General features: G+C 41.6%; 1 protein-coding gene across 4 annotated transcripts in view; it reads left to right on the plus strand.

The window, feature by feature from the left end:
- Positions 1–2,019: 2,019 nt before the first annotated feature.
- JADE3 (jade family PHD finger 3) overlaps positions 2,020–19,253 on the plus strand; it is a 33,591-nt gene continuing 16,357 nt past the window's right edge. Inside the window, exons 1-2 of one of the 4 annotated variants that reach the window (XM_083734266.1) lie at positions 2,020–2,052; positions 18,095–18,154. In XM_083734266.1, the coding sequence (XP_083590392.1) occupies positions 18,106–18,154 (49 nt within the window). In that variant the 5' untranslated portion in view covers positions 2,020–2,052; positions 18,095–18,105. Of the gene's footprint in view, positions 2,053–2,095; positions 2,535–2,922; positions 2,946–14,485; positions 14,575–18,094; positions 18,155–19,253 lie in introns of those variants that run through there. The other 3 variants (XM_083734264.1, XM_083734267.1, XM_083734265.1) reach the window with 3 other exon arrangements.

The following is a 19,253-nucleotide window of genomic DNA, read 5'->3' on the forward strand; positions in this document are numbered from 1 at the left end:
TCAAATACAGCCAGGCACTTTTTACTTTGTGTGAAACTATTCAAAACTTCAGCCCAACAGCAGTATGTGTCAACCACAAAGTTTTGTGGTTGGCTAGCTAGCCATGTAGTTGGTCAGGGGTAAAGATGGCCAACAAACTTTCCAAGATCATTTGCTGTAAGGTGGAAGTTAGGGATCTACTGCATAAGTGCCTAACAGCTTACAATATGATTTCATCAGTGGAGAATTGTGGTTCATCAGTGATCAGAGCTGCATTATTCTTTTAAGGGCATTGTCCAGGTTAGGTAGCAGGCTTTACCTCAAAAAAGGTGAAGTAGACATGGGGAATCTGCAGCCCATAGGTCAGATTTGGCCTACCAGGATTCTTAATTTGGCTTGTGAGACTGTTTTGCCTCAGCTATGCTCACTGCCTCACATCTGAGGTGTTGGATGGGTAAAGGCATAGTTCAAAGGAACACCTGGGAGCCAATTATTCCTTTTAAAGCTTCAGAGTTTGTTGCCAAATGTAAACACCACTGGGAACAGCTTCACTCAGGAGCTGCCAACTGGAGCTGATCCCTATAGACTGCAAGCTGCATCGTCAAAGGATGGCTTGAAGGAGGTTTAGACCAATTCATGTCATCACTCCATTTTTGGATGCCTTTGAATGCCAGTTTCTGGGAATCGCGTAGGGAAGGCACTGTAGCACAAAGGTTCTCGATTGTGGGCTTTCCCTAGGCATCCAGCTGGCCACTGTGAAACATTTTTTTCATGTGGGGATTGGAACCTAGCTCTCACCAACTATACCAATTTTTTAATTTTATTAAAAGCTGGCAGTGTGGATACCTGTGTACCTGCAGCAGTGTGTATGTACCTTGATCTGCTAATTCCATTTTTCTCAGCACCCTATTTCTTACAGATATTATGATCATACTTCTATACTTGATAGAGGCAAAGTTGATGTTTTCTCCCTTGTTTTTTATTTGTACTACTGTGGTATTTCAGAGTTGGCATGCTGCATCAGGCTATTATTTTGTTTTGAGTAATGCCTCTCAATTTGACCATCCCAGGTCAGTTTCATCTCCATGTGTTTGAATTTCAGTTATATGTGCTGTTTTATCAAAAATTAGCTGCAAGTTTTAGTAGTTCTCAGGCCACTTCCTCACTTCACGTTACCTTTGACCCCGTTCTTTCACGCATGGGGGAGTCTCCATTTACACAAGTGACTGAACATGATTCAGCAGCTCAAAAGCATCCATTTCCTTAATGCTTACTAGCAGAGAATGGGAGGCTTGTGAAGCTGTGGTCCTGAAAGGTGCTCTACTTCCTGCTGGGCTACTTATGCCATCAGACTGTTCTGACTTGCATTATTATTACTAATAATAATTTATACCCCACCCATCTGGCTGGCTCTCCCCAGCCATTCTGAGCAGTGTATAGTGCATATAAAACCATAGCAAAACGTCAAACATTAAAAACCTCCTGATACTATTCTAGCTTCCTCAGAAGTTTCACAATCTCTGCAAACTACACAATAAAAGAACTATGAAGCTGTTCTTGTTTCCATGTGCATTTTAGGATTCTGTACTATTTTAAACACTGCTGTTGCGGGCCAAAAGAGGGAATTCTTCAAAGTCCCAGGTTCTCCCCCAAGTAGCCGTGCATGAGTGTTCCCTGTCTTAAAGGGTGAGGTTGCCTTCCTCCTCGTCGTCTGCTTGGAGCATGCATTTCATCTTCCAACTTCTCTGGCGGAGGGACATATTAAACTAGACTCGCCATAGGAATATTCCCCCTGGGTGGCTGAGCCTCGAGAGCAGCGGGCATCCTTGCTTTCATCGTAAAAAGTAAATACTCTTTTAAGATGGGAGGGACGGGGGACGCGCGATGGCAGAGCGCGCTGCTGCTGCTGCTGCTGCTGCTGCAGTCCTTGGCACCTAGTCCCTCCTGAGGTTTTTGCGAATTGACAAGGGGGAGCTCGGACTGCTCAGGATCACCAAGAGGAAGAAATCTAGTAAGTCGGTGGGGGTTGCAGGTGGCGGAGCAGCAAGCAGCAGCCCCACCGGCCGAGCTCGGGTAAGGAGAGCTGGCACAGGGTGGGAGAAGGATGGGAAGGGAAGGGGAAGAGGAGGAGCTTGCGAGGCGGCGGTGGCGGCGGCAGCTCCAGCAGCAAGCAGAAGCGGCAGTGTCAATAATACAATAGGGCTCTTGTGCCGCCGCCTGGCCTGCCAAGAGGGAGACTGCAAGGGCACAGGGCCTGCTCGCCCCCAAGAGCGACACGGGGGACGGCGGGGGGCGCTCGCGGCGACAGGCTTGGCCAAGCGACATGCCGGAGCGCGGGGCTGACGGCCCGTAGCCACGGAGCGTCCAGGCCGAGGCAGGCGGGAGCGGGAAGGGGAACGGCGCCGCGGCCGAAGAGGAACCGGGGAGGGCGGTGGGGAAGAAGAGGAGGAGGAGGAGATGGACGGCGTGAAGTAGCAGCGGCAGCCTTGGCCCCTGGGCTGGGGAGTCTCGGGGCGCGCAAACGCTGCTGGCGCCGCCCGCTCCAGAGCCACAAGGTGAGTCGTGGGGCGCAGTGCCGCCCGGGGCGCAAGGTTGCCTTGTGGGGTCGGAGAGGGGAGAGCGGCGTTTATTTTTTTTTAAAAAAAAACAGGTGGTTTCCTCTCCCGGGGAGGCTTCGGGGCGCTCGCCGGCGCGGCCTAGGGGGGCTGGGGGAGAAAGGGGAGAGAGGTGGCGGCCCGGGCTGGCCCTAGGCCGTGCGTTGTTGGGTGGCGCTTCTTCCCCAGTATTGCCCATCCCCGCCGCCGCCGCCGCGTTGCGCGCGCCCCCCTCCTCCTCCTTGGGTGCAGGCGGCGTTTGGCGCCAAGGCCTCGGGGCTCGAGTCACGTTGGCGGGGCGGGAAGGGGGCTGGGCGTGCAAGAGGTGAGCGAGGAAGAGGACCGGCGGCGGCAGCCCTAGCGCCGCCTCAGGTAGATGTTTACGCGTCGCGACACGTGGTTGTTAGCGCGTGGTTTGTGTATGTGTGGTGTCCAGCCATGTGGTTGCGAATGGGCCGGACCCATAAGTTATCCTTTCTCTCCCCCCTGCAAAAAAGAGAGAAAACCCTGACTGAGTTGGGGGTGTTTTTTGTCTTCACGTGGTAAGTGATCAGAAGAATTCCGTGGTTGTGGGCGTTTTCCAGGCAGTATTTCTCCTCTGTATGTAAAGTGGAACATCCTTTGTTCTGAAAAGTTTCTCTTTATGGCCTGATCTGTTGCTGTCTCCAAACCGCACGAGCCTGTGGCAAACAGTTAGTGACCTCACACCTAATGATCTGGGGTGTGTTGCTCAGTCCAGTGCTTTTTTTCCTAGGGGGAAAAAAGTGCCGGTACTCATCATGAAGTTGTTAAAGCAAGTGCCACATTTTTTAACAACAAAAAGTACTGAGTAGATTTAAATGTTTTGGAGAAAACATGTCATAGGCTTCACGTGCATAAGGCTTTGTATACTGGTGTGGTGCCAAAAATGGCATTGCAATCCTGTGTATGTTTATTGTGGAGGAAGTCCCACTGAACATAATGCATGCACCTTAACTGGTGGATGTAGTATTTGTAAACTTACGTCTCAGGTTTTTCTAGCTAAGCCATTGAGGTGTTGTATGCTTGATTGCCTTCTAATACTAGATGCAAATCCTGTAGTGAAGTTCATATTAACTCGTCCAGGAAACTATTCCAACAGGTGTTGAAGAGACTAGTATTTGTGTGAGCTTAACTTTGGATAAAGCACAACTTGGGGTGGGTTGTCATCCAATCAGTTTTTGTTTTTGTTTTTTAGTTTAATAGAAATTTTAAAATGCAAAACCTATCACTCGTTGAACAAATCGTCTTTAGTCTGCTTATTTTCATCCCCTTTTAAAGTATCATCCCAGAACCAACATTTGCAAGAGTGCCTTCACAATTTAAAGTTGCCCCACTAACATGGTTGTAATTCTGTATACACTTTGCTGAGAATAAGTCTCATCAAACTTCTCAGTAGATATGTATAGGAATGCGCTATAATTAACTAAAGGCATAGTTGATTGAGTAAAGCTTTTCATGGAGAATACAGAAGCTGGCAAATGACTTTCTGGGTTCAGTTGGCTTTTATATTATTCTTGGTCTTTATATTCCTGCTGGTAATAATTAGATAGTACGTACAGCTCACCTAGTGGAGCAGTGTTTGCATTAATTAGCTGCTTGACCTACAGTAACATTGATCATAATGCTACTCACGTTCTGGTAACCTCCTGTCTGGACTACTTCCATGCCTGCTATGTGAAGCAGCCTTTCAAAATGGTTTGGAAACTGTACTTCAGAATCCTGTCACCAAGCTGCTAACTGGGACCAGGTATTATGATTACATCTCACTTGTGTTGAAATAACTCCACTGGCTTCAGGTCTCTTTCCAAGCTCAATTCAGAATACGGGTGCTTGCTTTTATTAAAATTCTATGCAGCTTGGATGGAACCTGACATATTTCTGGACAGTCTTTCTGTACCAGTCTACTTGATCACTGAGGTTGTCATCAGAAGGCTCTTTCTGTGATGCCACCACATTCTGAGGTACGGTAGGTGGTGTTGAAAGAGGATGATTTAAACAGGAGAAATTCCAGCTGGGAGTGGAGATGAGATAGTAGAGCAGCTTAAAATTTCACTTTTGCTGTAGCCTTCCATATTGTGCTCATAACTTTGTCCCATTGACATCAGTGGTTCTTAATTCCGAACAAGTGTCTTCAGGGATGCAAGTGTGGCATGCAGAGACATAAAAACACTTTGGGAAATCAATGTACAGTCGTACCTTTGAAGTCGAACGGAATCTGTTCCGGCAATCCCTTCTACTTCCAAAATGTTCGAAAACCCAAGCACGGCTTCTGATTGGCTGTATGAAACTCCTACAGCCAATTGGAAGCCCCAGCGGACATTCGGCTTCCAAAAATAGTTCGCAAACCAGAACAGTCACTTCCGGGTTTGTGGTGTTCAGGAGCCAAAACATTTGGGAACTAAGCTGTTCGAAAACCAAGGTACAACTGTATTTAAATTAAATTAAAAATCAAAACACCTTGTTTCAGCCAGCTGAAGGTTTGAGGCCTTTCTGCCCAACATCACTGGCTACAATTGAACTGGAATTTGATAATGCAGAATAGTAATAGCTTTAAAGATTCCCGTGATAAATTTTCTTTCTTGGAAAGAAAATTGGATTTTCTCCACGTGTTCTCTTCTTCACATTTGTGAAACTTACTGAATTAAAGAAGTGGAATAGGAAGAATGTCTCCAATTGGGCCTAATTTTTTTTTACAAATGATACATGAGGAGAAGGGCCATAGCTTAGTGGTAGAGACATCTGCTTTGAGCGCATAAGGTCCTAGGTTCAATTTCTGGCATGTCCTAGTAGGGCTGCAAAAAGGTTGCTTGTCTGAAACCTTGGAGAGCCACTGCCAGTCAGTCTAGACAAGCCTGTCTCATTCTTATGTCCCCATATGATGTTGTATTACAGCTCCCATTTTCCCTAGCTAGCAGGGCCCAGTGTTCAGGGATGATGGGAGTTGTAGTCCAACAACATCTGGGGACCCAAGGTTGAGAAAGACTGGTATGGAGATAGTACTGAACTAGATTAACCAATGGTGTGACTCAGTGAAAGGTCTTCTATATTTTTCTTTACAGTGGTACCTCTGGTTGCGAATGGGATCTATTTCAGAGCCCAGTTCGCAACCTGAAAGGAACGCAACCCACGCGTGGGTCGCGATTTGCCACTTTTGTGCATGCGCGTGATGTCAATTTTTTTTACAAAATTTTTGCGCACATGCGCAAGCGGTGAAACCCGGAAGTAACCCTTCCGGGTCGCCGCCGGGCGCAACCTGAAGCAAACGTAACATGAGGTATGACTGTATTTCTATGTATTTCCTGTCTTCTATATTTTCAAAATCAATAGTCTTTTCAAGGGACATAAGTGCTTTACAGCAACAAATATTTTAAGTGTTATTTTAAATCCAGGCTGAAGGTTGGATAGTTAGCTGTGGATGAAAAACAACTAGACAGCTGACCAGCGGGTTGTTAGGCCTTGTCCAGGGAAGTGGGTTTGGCTTCAGGTTGGTGTTTGCAATTCTCAAGCACTTCGGAAAGATTTTGGGAAACAAAATGCAACTTTGGAGGCAGGAGTTTGCCTCTTTACCACCATCCCTGACCACTGGTCCTGCTAGCTATGGATGATGGGAGTTGTAGTCCAAAAACAGTTGAAGACCCAAGTTCGGGAAACCCTGTTCTAGAACAAAGGTGAACTGTTTTGCTTTTGTTAAATTTCATATAGTAAACAGACTGGCTTCGTTAGTTTCAAATGTAGCAATTCTAAAACATTGCCCTGCTTTCTGATGAAATCTGAAAATAAGACAATTACATGATAACAGCATCTTGGAGGAGAGTAAGAAACAGAATGTGCCTGCTGGATCTTCATTTTTTTATTGAAAGGAGTCAAATGTGCCCCCAGTATTTATGTATGATTGATAATGAATCCACTGCCTCTTATTGTAGTTCATTCTTCCTTCCTCTAAATATTTGATCCTTCTCTTAGGGGGAAAGTGAGCTTTAGGTTTCAATGATCTAATTTCAGTGTTTAAGATGTTGTGGGATGGCACTGGGACATATTGATCATGTAAAAAGAACCCACATGAGTAATTTTCAGGTTATATTTTGATCTAGCAAAAGGAAGGGAAGAAATGTTTCATGTGTCTATACAACTAGAACTGACATGAAGGCATAGTGCTTATACATCTTTATTCTACAGGAAGAAAGATGCCTGAACATACTATAATACCAGAATCAAAGTAACTGATGAGTAATAGTTCAATAAATTTTTCAGGTCTAGGGACATTAGCAACCACAGTAATTAACCATTGAATTCTTTTATTTTTGTTTCCCCAGCAGTTGACAGTTTGCATCAGTTATTTCTAGTATACCACTATAACTCATAATTGGTAGGTTTGGAGGTCAGATCAGGTAGGTCAGAAAATGTGCAAACTGTATAATTCTTGCAGTTCACACCAAGGCTGATAGCAAGTTAATTTGTAGTTGGTGTGCATGTGAATTCAGAATCGCTAGGCATAAAGGGTTGCTATCTCTGCTAATGCTCAGATTGATTGTAGTAACCTTTTACTTGTTAAAGGAAGTGAGAGAATCCCATTTTCAATTCGCAATATATGTGTGCCAAATTATTTTAGTCTTTCAGTAACTATTTGGAATAATATTTCAAAAAAGGGTCATGAGATATATTTTTTTCTGGTAAAAAATTCACATGTCTCTCTTACATACTTCTTGTTTCAGTGTAATCCTTCCTATGCAAGGTTACATGCTCAGAAGCAAACTCGGTTGAGTGCAATGGGACTTACTTATGGATAGCTGTGTAAGAAGGATTCCTCCACCACAACACTTGCTGCTCTACCACTTCCTCCTGCCAACAGCCGCAGCAACTCTTTTGAGAGCCATCCCAACTGTAAAAAAAAGGAAGAAGGGGAAAAAAACCAGGAACAAACGAAACTAGCCAAGAAGGGAGCATAGTGATGCATGATGTTGCAGGACGCATGATGATGGCAGAATGTGCACAATATGTTCTGCGATTGCACTTTCCAATACACTTGTGCAAAAATATTATAGGATCTCTTTGGAAAAGTATATTTGGTCAAGATTACACCAATAGTTTCTATAAACAGCGAGACAGTTACAATTTCTAGTGCACTAAGTTCATCCATCCTTAGTTATTTCTCTTAATCTGGGCCCTAATTTTTTTCCTGCTTGTTATACAATTTTTCATTCAAATTGGGGAAAGCTTCATAGTGATTTAGTGTTATTAATATTATGTGTTGTCCCAAGTTTGAGATCAATCAAAATCCTGTGATAATTGAAAGATTACTCAACCGATCAGGCTTATATCAAGAGCTGATTGTACTAACTTTATATATTGCAGTTTATTTCTTTAAGATACTGGTGAAAATGCATACATATTGTTAACTGAAAATGGAAGCAGATGCTTCTTATCTCTTCACAGCCATGTGTGAGACTCATTCACATAGCGTTAAAATGGGGTTTACTGCTGTATCCAAACACAGCCAGAATGTGTCTCCTCCACAGAATCCATAAACTGCTTTTTGTAGACCTTAACCTTTGAAGATTTAGGAAACAAACTTCTGAAAAAGGAAAGCCTTGTCTATTCACAAATGCTGTATTTCAGATTTCCTCTTTTTGGAAAGGCAAGACGTATATTATATTTGGGGTTTTGAAGACAATATGAAGCCCTTTATTCCTATTTTCTAAATAATTTCCCCAAGCCCTGCCTTTTGTCGGTCTAACTAATGTGCATTATTATTTGAAATGGTTCTAAACTGGTACAGTTTTTTCCACACACCCTGCCATCATTTGTGCTGGAGTTTTCTACTGCAGTGTTTTTTGTTTGTTGGCAGAAAGGCTACCAAATGGATCAGATTGAAAATGACTTTCATAGAAAGCGAAACTGACAAGAATTAGAGATGATCATTTTGCTGCTATTGGTCGTTCTTTGCCGCTTTTCCCACAGGCAGACACAGGGCAGCTATTCACTGAGGGGGCGTCTCAAATGTGGTATGGAAGTAAAGAACTGCTACTTGCTATAGTCCGGAAGGAAGTTAACACAGAAGCGTTCCTTTCTAGCAAGTGACTGAATGGAAGTGGGTAATGAAAAGGCAGAATGATTGTAAAGGGAAATGTAAACATTGTCAAGTATTTAAGCAACGAAGTAGAAACAATTTCGGTAAATAATATATAGAGAGATGAGCTATTAACTTGAATTCTTTAGCGGCAAATTAGTGCATTCTGGAAACAGAATAAAATGGATACTCTTGATAGTACCCTGTAGGTTGGTTTACTTGTGCCTGTCGTTGCATTTCTGAAACATAGCAAGCAGGATGTGGGTGTGTAAAAAACATTCGCGAGTCTTGTTCAATCAAACTGTAGGCTTAAATACTTGGAAGTTACAGATCGGCATCTGTAACTCTTGTTGGCATGAGCACAAATTGAAGAAATAATTCTTTTTTACAAATTGCAGAATGATCTGAAATTCTGAGTGGCAGTTCTAGAATTCCAGCGAATTTTAAGGAGAGGGGGTGCTATTTTCCCGCAAAATCAGATGAACATTTCATATTGGATAAATGATGTTTTAGAATTTCCTACCAGATTGCCTACCACCTTGATAAGCATCCATTGTTCTTAACTGGTTAATTACTTTGCATGGTGGTTTCTGGCTTCAGCATGAGAGTCCTTGTTCTTTCGCCCTTCAGCTCATTCCAGAGGTTTGTGCCTTCAATCAAACGGCAGGCCTAAATACTTGGGAGTGGGGGATGTAATACACAAAACCTACCAATTGCTTATATTTCATGTCTTTTAAAATATTTAAATAAAAAACCCAGCTATTTCTGTAGTACTAAAAATGGCAAAATATTTCTTTAAATTTGCTGTGTAAATGTAATATTATAGTGTGCCAATCTTGGTTCTACATTTTCTTACGAATTTTGGATGTTCAATTTACCTTGTGTCTAAATGGCCCTCACATTATAGTTAATATCTTCCACAAGGTACTGAAATTAATGAAACACAATTTTAGCTATTAGATTTCCAATTTAGCATTATTATGCTGATTTTTAAAATGCACATTTCACACAGTCGATAATTTAATTTGAGACTGTACTTCAGTCCTCACAATCAATATGTGCATTGAGGAAACAAGCAGAAAGAAAGTTAGAAAAGTATTTTACAGCCTGTTAGTAAGTTTTGCCAAATACAGTACTAAATCCATAGATGGTAAATCTACTGCAGCATTCTCATTCAATCTCATTTCAATATTTGTATCCCAATTTTTCTTCATTTTTGGTTGAAACGAAGCATCTCATACATGTTAAGTGATTTTGAGTGTAGAAATAGATAATCCAAAGTGGATTCATTTGGTCAGACTGTGTGGATATTATATTATCGTTGTGTTTCGTAACTGCAGTTCTAAAAGCGCACAAGATCCCCCAACTTTTGAGGATCAGATTTGTAATCATTTATATTTATCATAGTTTGGGTATACACTCCATTCAGTTATGCCCAGTGTTGTGGTGCAGATCTTTTGAATGGGAATTATTTTACTATGGTAAAATTCTGCACACTTATTCCGTGAGGCTAAGAATATTGTTGTGAATGAAAATATTGACTCACTTGTTTGTTGCCTCATAGCAAAATCAGTCATGCTTATTTGGCCAACTTAGTTGTTTTTCTTATGGTTTGTGCCTGTACCTCTGCATATACAGCAGTAGCTCATTTTTCAAACGTCTCCGCTTACGAACGTTTCGGTTTTCGAATTCCATAAACCCGGAAGTAAATGCTTTGGTTTTTTAACACACCTCGGAAGGTGAACAGGAAATGTGGCTTCTGTTTTGGATTTTGGGTTTTCGGACTTTTTGTAACTCGAACGGTCTTCTGGAACGGATTATTTTCAAAAACGGAGGTACTGCTGTAGATATTTTCTAAACCCATAGGAGTACTTTGGATCTAGGAGGTATATGTATTGTATACTCTTTATTCTCCACATGTTTAAGCAGTAGTTTTCAAGCTTTAGTTCTAAGATTCCTAGGAAACAAGGGATTCTGCAATTAGCAGATAAAATTCTAATAGAGCTAAGTTGACTACTGGTACCAGTTTACCTCAACAATGTCTCACCAAAAGATTTCTTGGCTGTTTCTGCACTGTGCAGTCAATTAACTTGGGATGGTAGGTGTTACGGACTGAAGTTCTCACCCTGGGCCAGCAGGGGGATACTGTAGATAGTTTTCACTCAGGTCCACATATGCAAATAAGGGATTGAAAGTGACGTTCAGTGATTGGATAGTTACAGAAAGTGTTACAGTTGCGTTGTAGTGGAGCTCTATATAAGCAGGCTGGCTGAACCCTTCAGTTCAGTTCTGTTCTGGCCTGTGAATAAACAAAAGCTGTGTCGTCTGATATGTTCACCTACAACTTAACACTGGCGACGAGGATGGGATACGAATCCACACATGCACACCCCAGAATCCTCTGCAACCTACAAGGTTTTCATGGCAGTTGCTTATCCAGCAGACAAATCACAATGGGAAGGGTTCCCAGAAGACAGAAAATGACTGCCTTAAAGGATTCAGTGACATTTAGTTTACCTCAGGAGCTGATGTCGATAGGTAAATACATATACTAATTATGGAGCATTATTTAAGCAGTTCTCCTTTATATTAGAAAAAATCTGTTTATCTATAATAAATTTTTGGATTAACACATTATTATATCAGATCATGACTAGGGTTGTGAATAGAGTGAAGCATGTCCCAAGATTCTTATTTTTAAAATGTTGACTATGCGCTTTATTTTTCTGCCAAGGCCTTCCCAAATTAGTCTATTTTATTTCTGCAGCTTTTAATTCTCGTTGGCTTCATGTTTCTAACATGTACTTTGTGGCTGTACTATGTTTCACATTCTTTTCTTTTTACACCACTTGAGTATTTTTTAATGTAGAATATGGATATATAAGCCACATTTAAAACCATATTTCTACTAAATATGCCCTCAGCTGAGATTTGTTTTTGTTACAAACAAGTAGCTAAGCTGTTGTTAAACTTGAGAATTTGGTTATTTTAATCTCTTACACACTTTGGGGGCTTTGATTAATTCAGTTTTTGTTGGATTTTACATTTCCACTGTGCTGCTGCCTTAACTGAGCTTATAGATGCCAAGGAGTGGAACTTGATAATCAGTGTGCTAGGAGGTTTAATTGAGTTTCCAGCTACGATGCCTCTGAAGTGTGCTAGAGTTAAATGAAGGAAGAACTTCTTTTATAAATATATGGAGAAATGCTTGCTTATGCGGAGGTGAGTTAAGGTGAATTCTTTTACATCATTTAACATTGCAATCTTATGCAAGTAGCACCAGGGTCTGGGGGCAGTTTTGGCTTTTTTCATTTTAAAATAAATGCAACCATGTTTTTAATTTGTCTAGCACACTCTTTAGAATAACCACTTTAACATAAATTATAAAGCACTGCACACTGGCTGCATTCTATATTAATACAAGGATAAGTGTGAAAACAGGGAAGAATCGTGTCTTGGTTATTAAATATTTAATGACGTGTTTGGGAGTACTGCCCCAATTATCAAAAGATGACTAAATGGAAATGGATCCCCTAAAGGGACAGAAAAGGCATGATGAACTCTAGGTAATGCCCCTGAAAGTGTATAGTTGAAAGCAATCCCCCAAAGTTTAGAGGATTAAAATAAAAATCCCCAGAGTCAGAACTACTCAGAACAATTAAAAACTCTGTGCCTGTTTTTATAAACACACCTGTCAAATAAAAGAAATGTAGTGATCAGAAATACAACTTGCTTCTCTAAAACCAGCAGCTGTGAAGTTCGTTTTGTTGAACTGAACACTCAGAAAATTGGAAACTTTACAAGGTTTTGCTTTTGAGAAATCCCCTTTTTGGAGGAAATACCCTTTCTTTCCTGTGCCGTCTCAGTTACTACTGTAGCTGATAAAAGCACATACCTGTATACAAAGTAGAGTGTGTGTGTATGTACACACAAACACACACAGTATATAAACACTTTAAATTTTATAGAAGGCAATTGTGAATCTCTCACTCTTATTATTGTAATGTGGAATGAGTACCTGTGGGTCACGCCTACGGTGAGATCCATGCCTTGTAGGGATACAGATATTCTCATAGGTGAGATGCCACACGTTGCAGTGGAAATGGGGAAAATCAGCAATATAACTTCTTATCTCAGTTCTGTGTAATTTAAGAACAGACCTTCAAGTTGCAGTTTCAAATACCAGCTACCGTTTTCAAATTTGGAGTGTGCTGGGGAAAAGAAAAAACTGCAGTGGCAATACCTACGGCTTAGTTGGGTTTCTTTAACAGCCTGGTGCCTCTCCAGGCAGTAGCCAAGGGCAGACAGCTCTCTTAGTGTTGTATCCACTGCTGGCCCCACTCATGGCAAATCCATTGAAGTCAGTTAACATGGCAAACTTTGGTGCATTACTATCACTGAGTTTACTCTTGAGTAGAACTGCAGTTCTTAGCAGGCAGAAGGAATGTCACAGCAAGTGGCTCAACATGGCCCAAGACAATGTCGCCAAAGCAGAGTGTTCTGATGAGTAAAATCTCATAGGGTGGGAGATGGGGTAAAAAATAATGGCAGATAAAGAGGGAAGGACAATAGACGATAGAGAGCAAAATAGCAGCGTGGATGAGATCAGCCTGTTAGCCAGGTATCATTGGAGAAACAGAAAACTGATTACGTAGGCTTGCTTCAGTCTTGTGCTATAACAGGCTTCCTCAAACTTGGCCCTCCAGGTGTTTTTAGCCTACAACTCCCATGATCCCTAGCTAGCAGGACCAGTGGTCGGGGATGATGGGAATTGTAGTCTCAAAACATCTGGAGGGCCAAGTTTGAGGAAGCCTGTGCTGTAAGGTGACAAGCCTATAAGGGTCTGGGGACCAAAAGTCACAGGGCTTCCCCATATGTTCATTTTATAGTGCATGAATGAAGATATGTGCTCATGATGGTATCTGGGCAGTTATATGTGATCCCACTTTTGATAGTGTTTGTGCCTGCAGAATTTTCAAGGCAGACATGCTGCTTCCTTTCAAATCTATGCAAGTTCTGTAGCTTGAGGCTGAAATCCCATAACTTTTCATACCATAAATCTTCTTGGTTTTATTTCCCCCTGCTTTTGTTGTGCTGTAGCGCAAGAGTGCCCCTCCGGATGATAGTAATGTTCTAAAACGGGGGGGGGGGGGACACACACAGAACAACTAATAAAGCAGAATTATGTGTGGATGGTTCAGTATAAAAATACATTATTACTGCATTAAGGTCATGTTGCAAAATACAGCTGCAAAAAAATAATAATCATCTCCATTCTGGAGGGGCCCATACTCTCCTTTCTCTGAGGCCTCCTTGGTATTCCTGTACTCCTAGAAAGAAGGAAAATTGCTAGAGGGCTGGCATGAATTTAAATAGCTAGAGCGCTGGCAGGAAGTCTTTATTGTAAACAGCCATGCAATATGCGGGGAAGTATATAAATGTCTTTAATAAATAAAAATAAGCCGTGACCATTTTTAGTAGAAGCCCTGTATTCACAGCAGGGCTGAGCATTCACTGTAACAGTCATAGGTGAATCATTGCACCATAAGACAACTCAACAAGTATGCAACATCTGCTGTAATATGTGATTTATGTGATTTAACTTTAAGGATTTGCTATGTGAATGCATTGCTTGCTTTGCTTTAATCACATAGCCACGGACAGAGAAAATTGGTATGGTAATATCTGCTCTGCAGTTGGAATTAGTTTGCCATAGCTGTCCCTTGGAACTCTAGAATCCTAGGTTCTAGAAGGAGGCTGGGGATCTCCAATGGAATTCTTATCACCCTCACAAAACTATAGTTTCAAGATTCCCTGGAGGAAGTTATGGCAGTTAAACTGGCTTTTGTTTGTGGTTCAGATGCAGCTTTATGATACCTCCAGCTCGTCTTTCAGACTTGGGTGTCCCATAATGTATGTTCTTGGATGTCTTCAGAGTCTGCCCATTTCCTTTAGTATCTTTCTGCCTTTGTAGAAACAGATATATCCATGTAAATCTTCATAAAGAAATTTTCCTGCAACGATGCTTTTTCCAGAGAATCAATCTTTCTTTTGCCTTGTCCTGCCACGTTCCTCCCAGTGCTCTCATTTAACACCAAAGACCAAATGGTGTGTATTCCTGATTAGTGTTCAGCTCTGTGGAGTGCTTCAGTCATCAAGCTGAAGTGGGTCTGAACCTTAATTATTCCTTAATTATGCCTCTAGAGGAAGGTTTCTAGCCATCTATGCTGAGAGGGTGAGCAAATGCAGCAGCCTTATTTTAACTGTAGATAACACATCCCTTCAACACAGAGATTGAGACATAATCCCAGATCATGATTTATGATGCGCTTAGTTAATATTTTTAAGGGACGCGGGTGGCGCTGTGGTCTAAACCACTGAGCCTCTTGGGCTTGCCCATCAGAAGGCCATGGGGTGAGCTCCCGTTTCTCTGTCCCAGCTCCTGCCAATCTAGCAGTTTGAAAGCACACCAGTGCAAGTAGATAAATAGGTACCACTGCTGCAGGACGGTAAACAGTGTTTATGTGTGCATTGGTTTCCATCACAGTGTCCTGTTGTGGCAGAAGCGGTTTTCATGCTGGCCACTTGACCCGGAAAGCTGTCTGTGGACAAATGCCCGCTCCCTTGGCCTGAAGCAAGATGAGCACCACAACCCCAAGTCACCTTTGACTGGACTTAACTATCCAGGGGTCCTTTATCTTTTTTTACCTTCTGTTAATACTTAGTTATTTATTAAATTTATATCCTGCCTTTCCACCCAAACGAGACTACGGATTAAGTTCTTAACCTGAGGTACCACTGTATATATAAAAAGGTTTACCTTTTTCAGATACAGTGGCACCTCAGGTTAAGTACTTAATTCGTTCCGGAGGTCTGTTCTTAACCTGAAACTGTTCTTAACCTGAAGCACCTCTTTAGCTAATGGGGCCTCCTGCTGCCGCCATGCCGCTGGAGCACAATTTCTGTTCTCATCCTGAAGCAAAGTTCTTAACCTGAAGCACTATTTCTGGGTTAGCGGAGTCTGTAACCTGAAGCGTATGTAACCTGAGGTACCACTGTAGTATAAAACTTAAAAAGAGATCATTCAGAGCCATTTAAATGCTACCCGTGTGTGTGTGTGTGAGAGAGAGAGAGAGGTTTTTGTGGAAATTTACTCAATGCCTTGTTAGTTAAAGTTGCAGAATTGGAGCTGAATCTTTTTAACGTATATGTGTTTGTCTCTGCCCCCCCCCCCCCGAATCCTCATAATGGTTTGACATTGGAAACGCAAAGGAACTTTTGAATAAAATCAAAATGGGATTTCAAATGGTCAGGATTAATGCACTACATTAAAAGATCATGCAGCAGCCATGTGGAAAAAGGTTCTGTAAATAACTCATCTCATTAACAACATTTTACAGTAGGAATTACATTTTGAATTATTGTACTGCTGAAACTATTATTTCAATACTGTGAGTTGGTTGTATGCCACATTAAGAGGTGCAGTCTGTTTTTATTTTTTTTCTCCCTGACATTTAGGTATGGTTAGGAATGCTTTATGAAACATAATTTTGAGGGACTCTGTAAATAGTCTGAAAGTGACCATTTACAGGAGCGGGTGTGGATCAATTCAGTCCTTTGGATGGGGGGAGGGTGACCTCAGAACCTCATGTACTAACACAAAAAGTATAATCAATATTTAGAAAGAAATGTAAGCTGCTTGCTTTGTGGTGTTTGTTCTGCCTCTGCTATTTTGGGCTGCTGGTTGCCAAGTCTATATTTAGAATCTTTTCACAGTGTATGGTAGTTTACTACAGCATATGAATGGCTGCCCTGCTGAATATAGGTCATAATTTAAATAATCAAGGGTAAGATTTAAGAGTTGGGGGAAATGATAGGATTTCTGCCACCTCCACCATATTAAGAAAAAGTGGTGTGAATGGATGGGGAAGAGAGGCGTTATAGTTCAGCCAGCCACTATCAGATGGAAGATGGCGAGCAAGGAGATCTGGATGGAAGACCTGGCATTTTTTGTGTATAGGAAGAGAGCGGAGGCTATCCTAGATCAAGATGATAGTCTTATAGTAGTGTGGATGTTTATTCTTATTATTTGTGTATTTATTTATACCCTTCCTTTTTCTCTGATGGGACTTGTAGCAGCTTACAACAAAAACAAGAACCATTAAAAGCAGAAAAGCCAATCATTAAAATACAATTATGCATTGGGAGCATTAAAATGATATAAAATCTGTTTAAAACATACCAACAAGTACCAAAAAAAAGACCAAAGGATGGCACCTGTCCTATAGAGTGGTACCTCTGGTTACGAACTTAATTTGTTCCAGAGGTCCCTTCTTAACCTGAAACCGTTCTTAACCTGAGGTACCACTTTAGCTAATGGGGCCTCCCGCTGCCTCCACGCAATTTCTGTTCTCATCCTGAGGTAAAGTTCTTAACCTGAGGTACTACTTCCAGGTTAGTGGAGTCTGTACTACCCGAGGTGTTTTTAACCCAAGGTACCACTGTAATTGAAAACAGACAATCCCCCAAAGCCTGCTGGAAGAAGAAAGCCTTCACCCGCCACTTGTTGTAATTCTATATTGAATACCTTTTACTGCCTGAAACCAATGGCATAGGCAGAGGGGGAAAGTGTTGTCAAAGATTAATGCCACATCCTTGTTTCTTCCAAACCACTCTGGTATAACTAGTCAGCACTCACAAGCAAGATTAGGTTCAGCAGATACAACTGAGGTTGGATTCTGTTTTTGTACTGATTTCATTGCACCCAGGCAGGTAGATGCAGGTATCCATAGGCAGGAGAACTAAGCTGGGTTTAGATTTGTGAACACCTTTCCTGCTGGTATCCTATGACATGTATTGATCAGCTAAGCAAGTCTGCCTGGATGGAAGATATAAGCACAGGGACAAAGAGTAGAATGTTTTTTAAGTTGCATAGTAATGACCTTTGTGATTGCCCCTGTTCATGTGGTGGCATTGCTTTTGCCATTATGGCCTTGTGGGGTGGTGAACCCATCATGAAGCAGGCCGCATGCTGCTACTATAACATCTAAAGGGCACTCCAGTAGTTACGATAATTTGTATACAGAAGTTATAAACACTAAACTTTCTTCAGTGTTTGACTTTCCTGCTGAAGATTGAATGCTCAGTTATACTTAAATGCCCTGAATCCTATTAATCTAGTCACAGGTTGACTTTGCTTGATACACATCTTTAACCAGCATATTGAGGTTCAGTGGATCACTCAGTACTACTTGTTTATTACAATAAGTAGCTTGTGATCTGACACTATATGCTGGAAAGCTCCCTTTGGAAAATCCTTCTTTTTTTTGGGTACAATTCCTCCAGGCAGCATTAATTTGTGTATGGTTTTGTGTGTGTTTTCACGGCATGTGATGGATTTAACCAACTATATCTTTTCTCTCCTCTCTTCTAGGATGCGTCAGGATGAAACGCCACAGGCATCTAAGCAGCAGTGACAGTTCAGACAATGAAAGTAAGTAGTGTGATCTAGTCTTCCTTTGATCTGTCACTGTTTCCTGTGGTTTCCTCCTCTGGTTTGAGGGCAAACGGTTGCACTTTTTTATGGCTTTTCTTTTTTTATTTCTCGTCTGATTTCATTTTCTCCTGCTCATTGTGTATTCAGTTTTATCAGAGAGGGCTTGGGGAAACTTAAGAAACCCAACGCTGGGTAGAATAATGTGGTTGTTTAGCAACAATCTTTATTTAGAATGTAAAAGGTGCATAATTCTTCCTGAAGAGAGAGCTAGTATTTATTGTGAAGCCTCTGTTTTATAAACTGATAATGTGCTAGCTGCACTCCTCTATGTGAGAATCTTTGAGGATTGTGACAGGCTTTTCATGCTTTGGGATGAATGCTAAGTGAAATATTTTGTATCTGTAGAGCCTTAAAAAGGTTACCACTTAGACCCTCCCAACAGGCCTTTTTTCAGTGCTACTTACAATTCCTTTCCACATGTGAGCTTTAGGTCTAGTTCACAAAGTAGCTTCCAAACAAGGTGTCCTGGGTATTAAAACTTCTGTGTGTCTGCAGCAATTATCTGTTCTGAAAACAACTACAGGTATCCTACTCCTTCTGCTGCTCAGATGCTGTTATAGCAGTGTTTAAGTTCCCCAACCAATTGTATTTCATTGTATTTCAGAAATATTGGGATACGTACCTTTTAAATCTCTGGTTTCAAAACAACTCTTAGAAACAACTTCTCCTCGAGAAGAAAGTATATAAAGGGTGGCATTGTGTATACAATTGTTATGTATTGTTGATATGAAAACACAGCAAACTGAATGGCCTCTGGCCTCGTCAGCAGCCTCAGTTTTTGTAGCTGGAGTCAGTCAGTCAGGGCTCTTCCCTCCCAGGTCAGCTGGAAAGAGACTAGCCAGGCAGGAAGCAGAAGTCTTGCAGGCCTCGCAGCCAAGATGGTCCAATTCTGTCCTCCTGTCCCTGTTTCCTGTTTAACCTTTTTACCTTGCTTTTATTTCAACACTGTTTGCTTCTAGGATATAAAACTGTTCTCTCCTCCATATTCATTTTCTCATCTAATTGTCAGTAGACGAAACCATCCTACGGTTTGTTT

The sequence above is a fragment of the Podarcis gaigeae genome, assembly GCF_964106915.1.
Source record: "Podarcis gaigeae genome assembly, chromosome: 4".
Lineage (NCBI taxonomy): Eukaryota > Metazoa > Chordata > Lepidosauria > Squamata > Lacertidae > Podarcis > Podarcis gaigeae.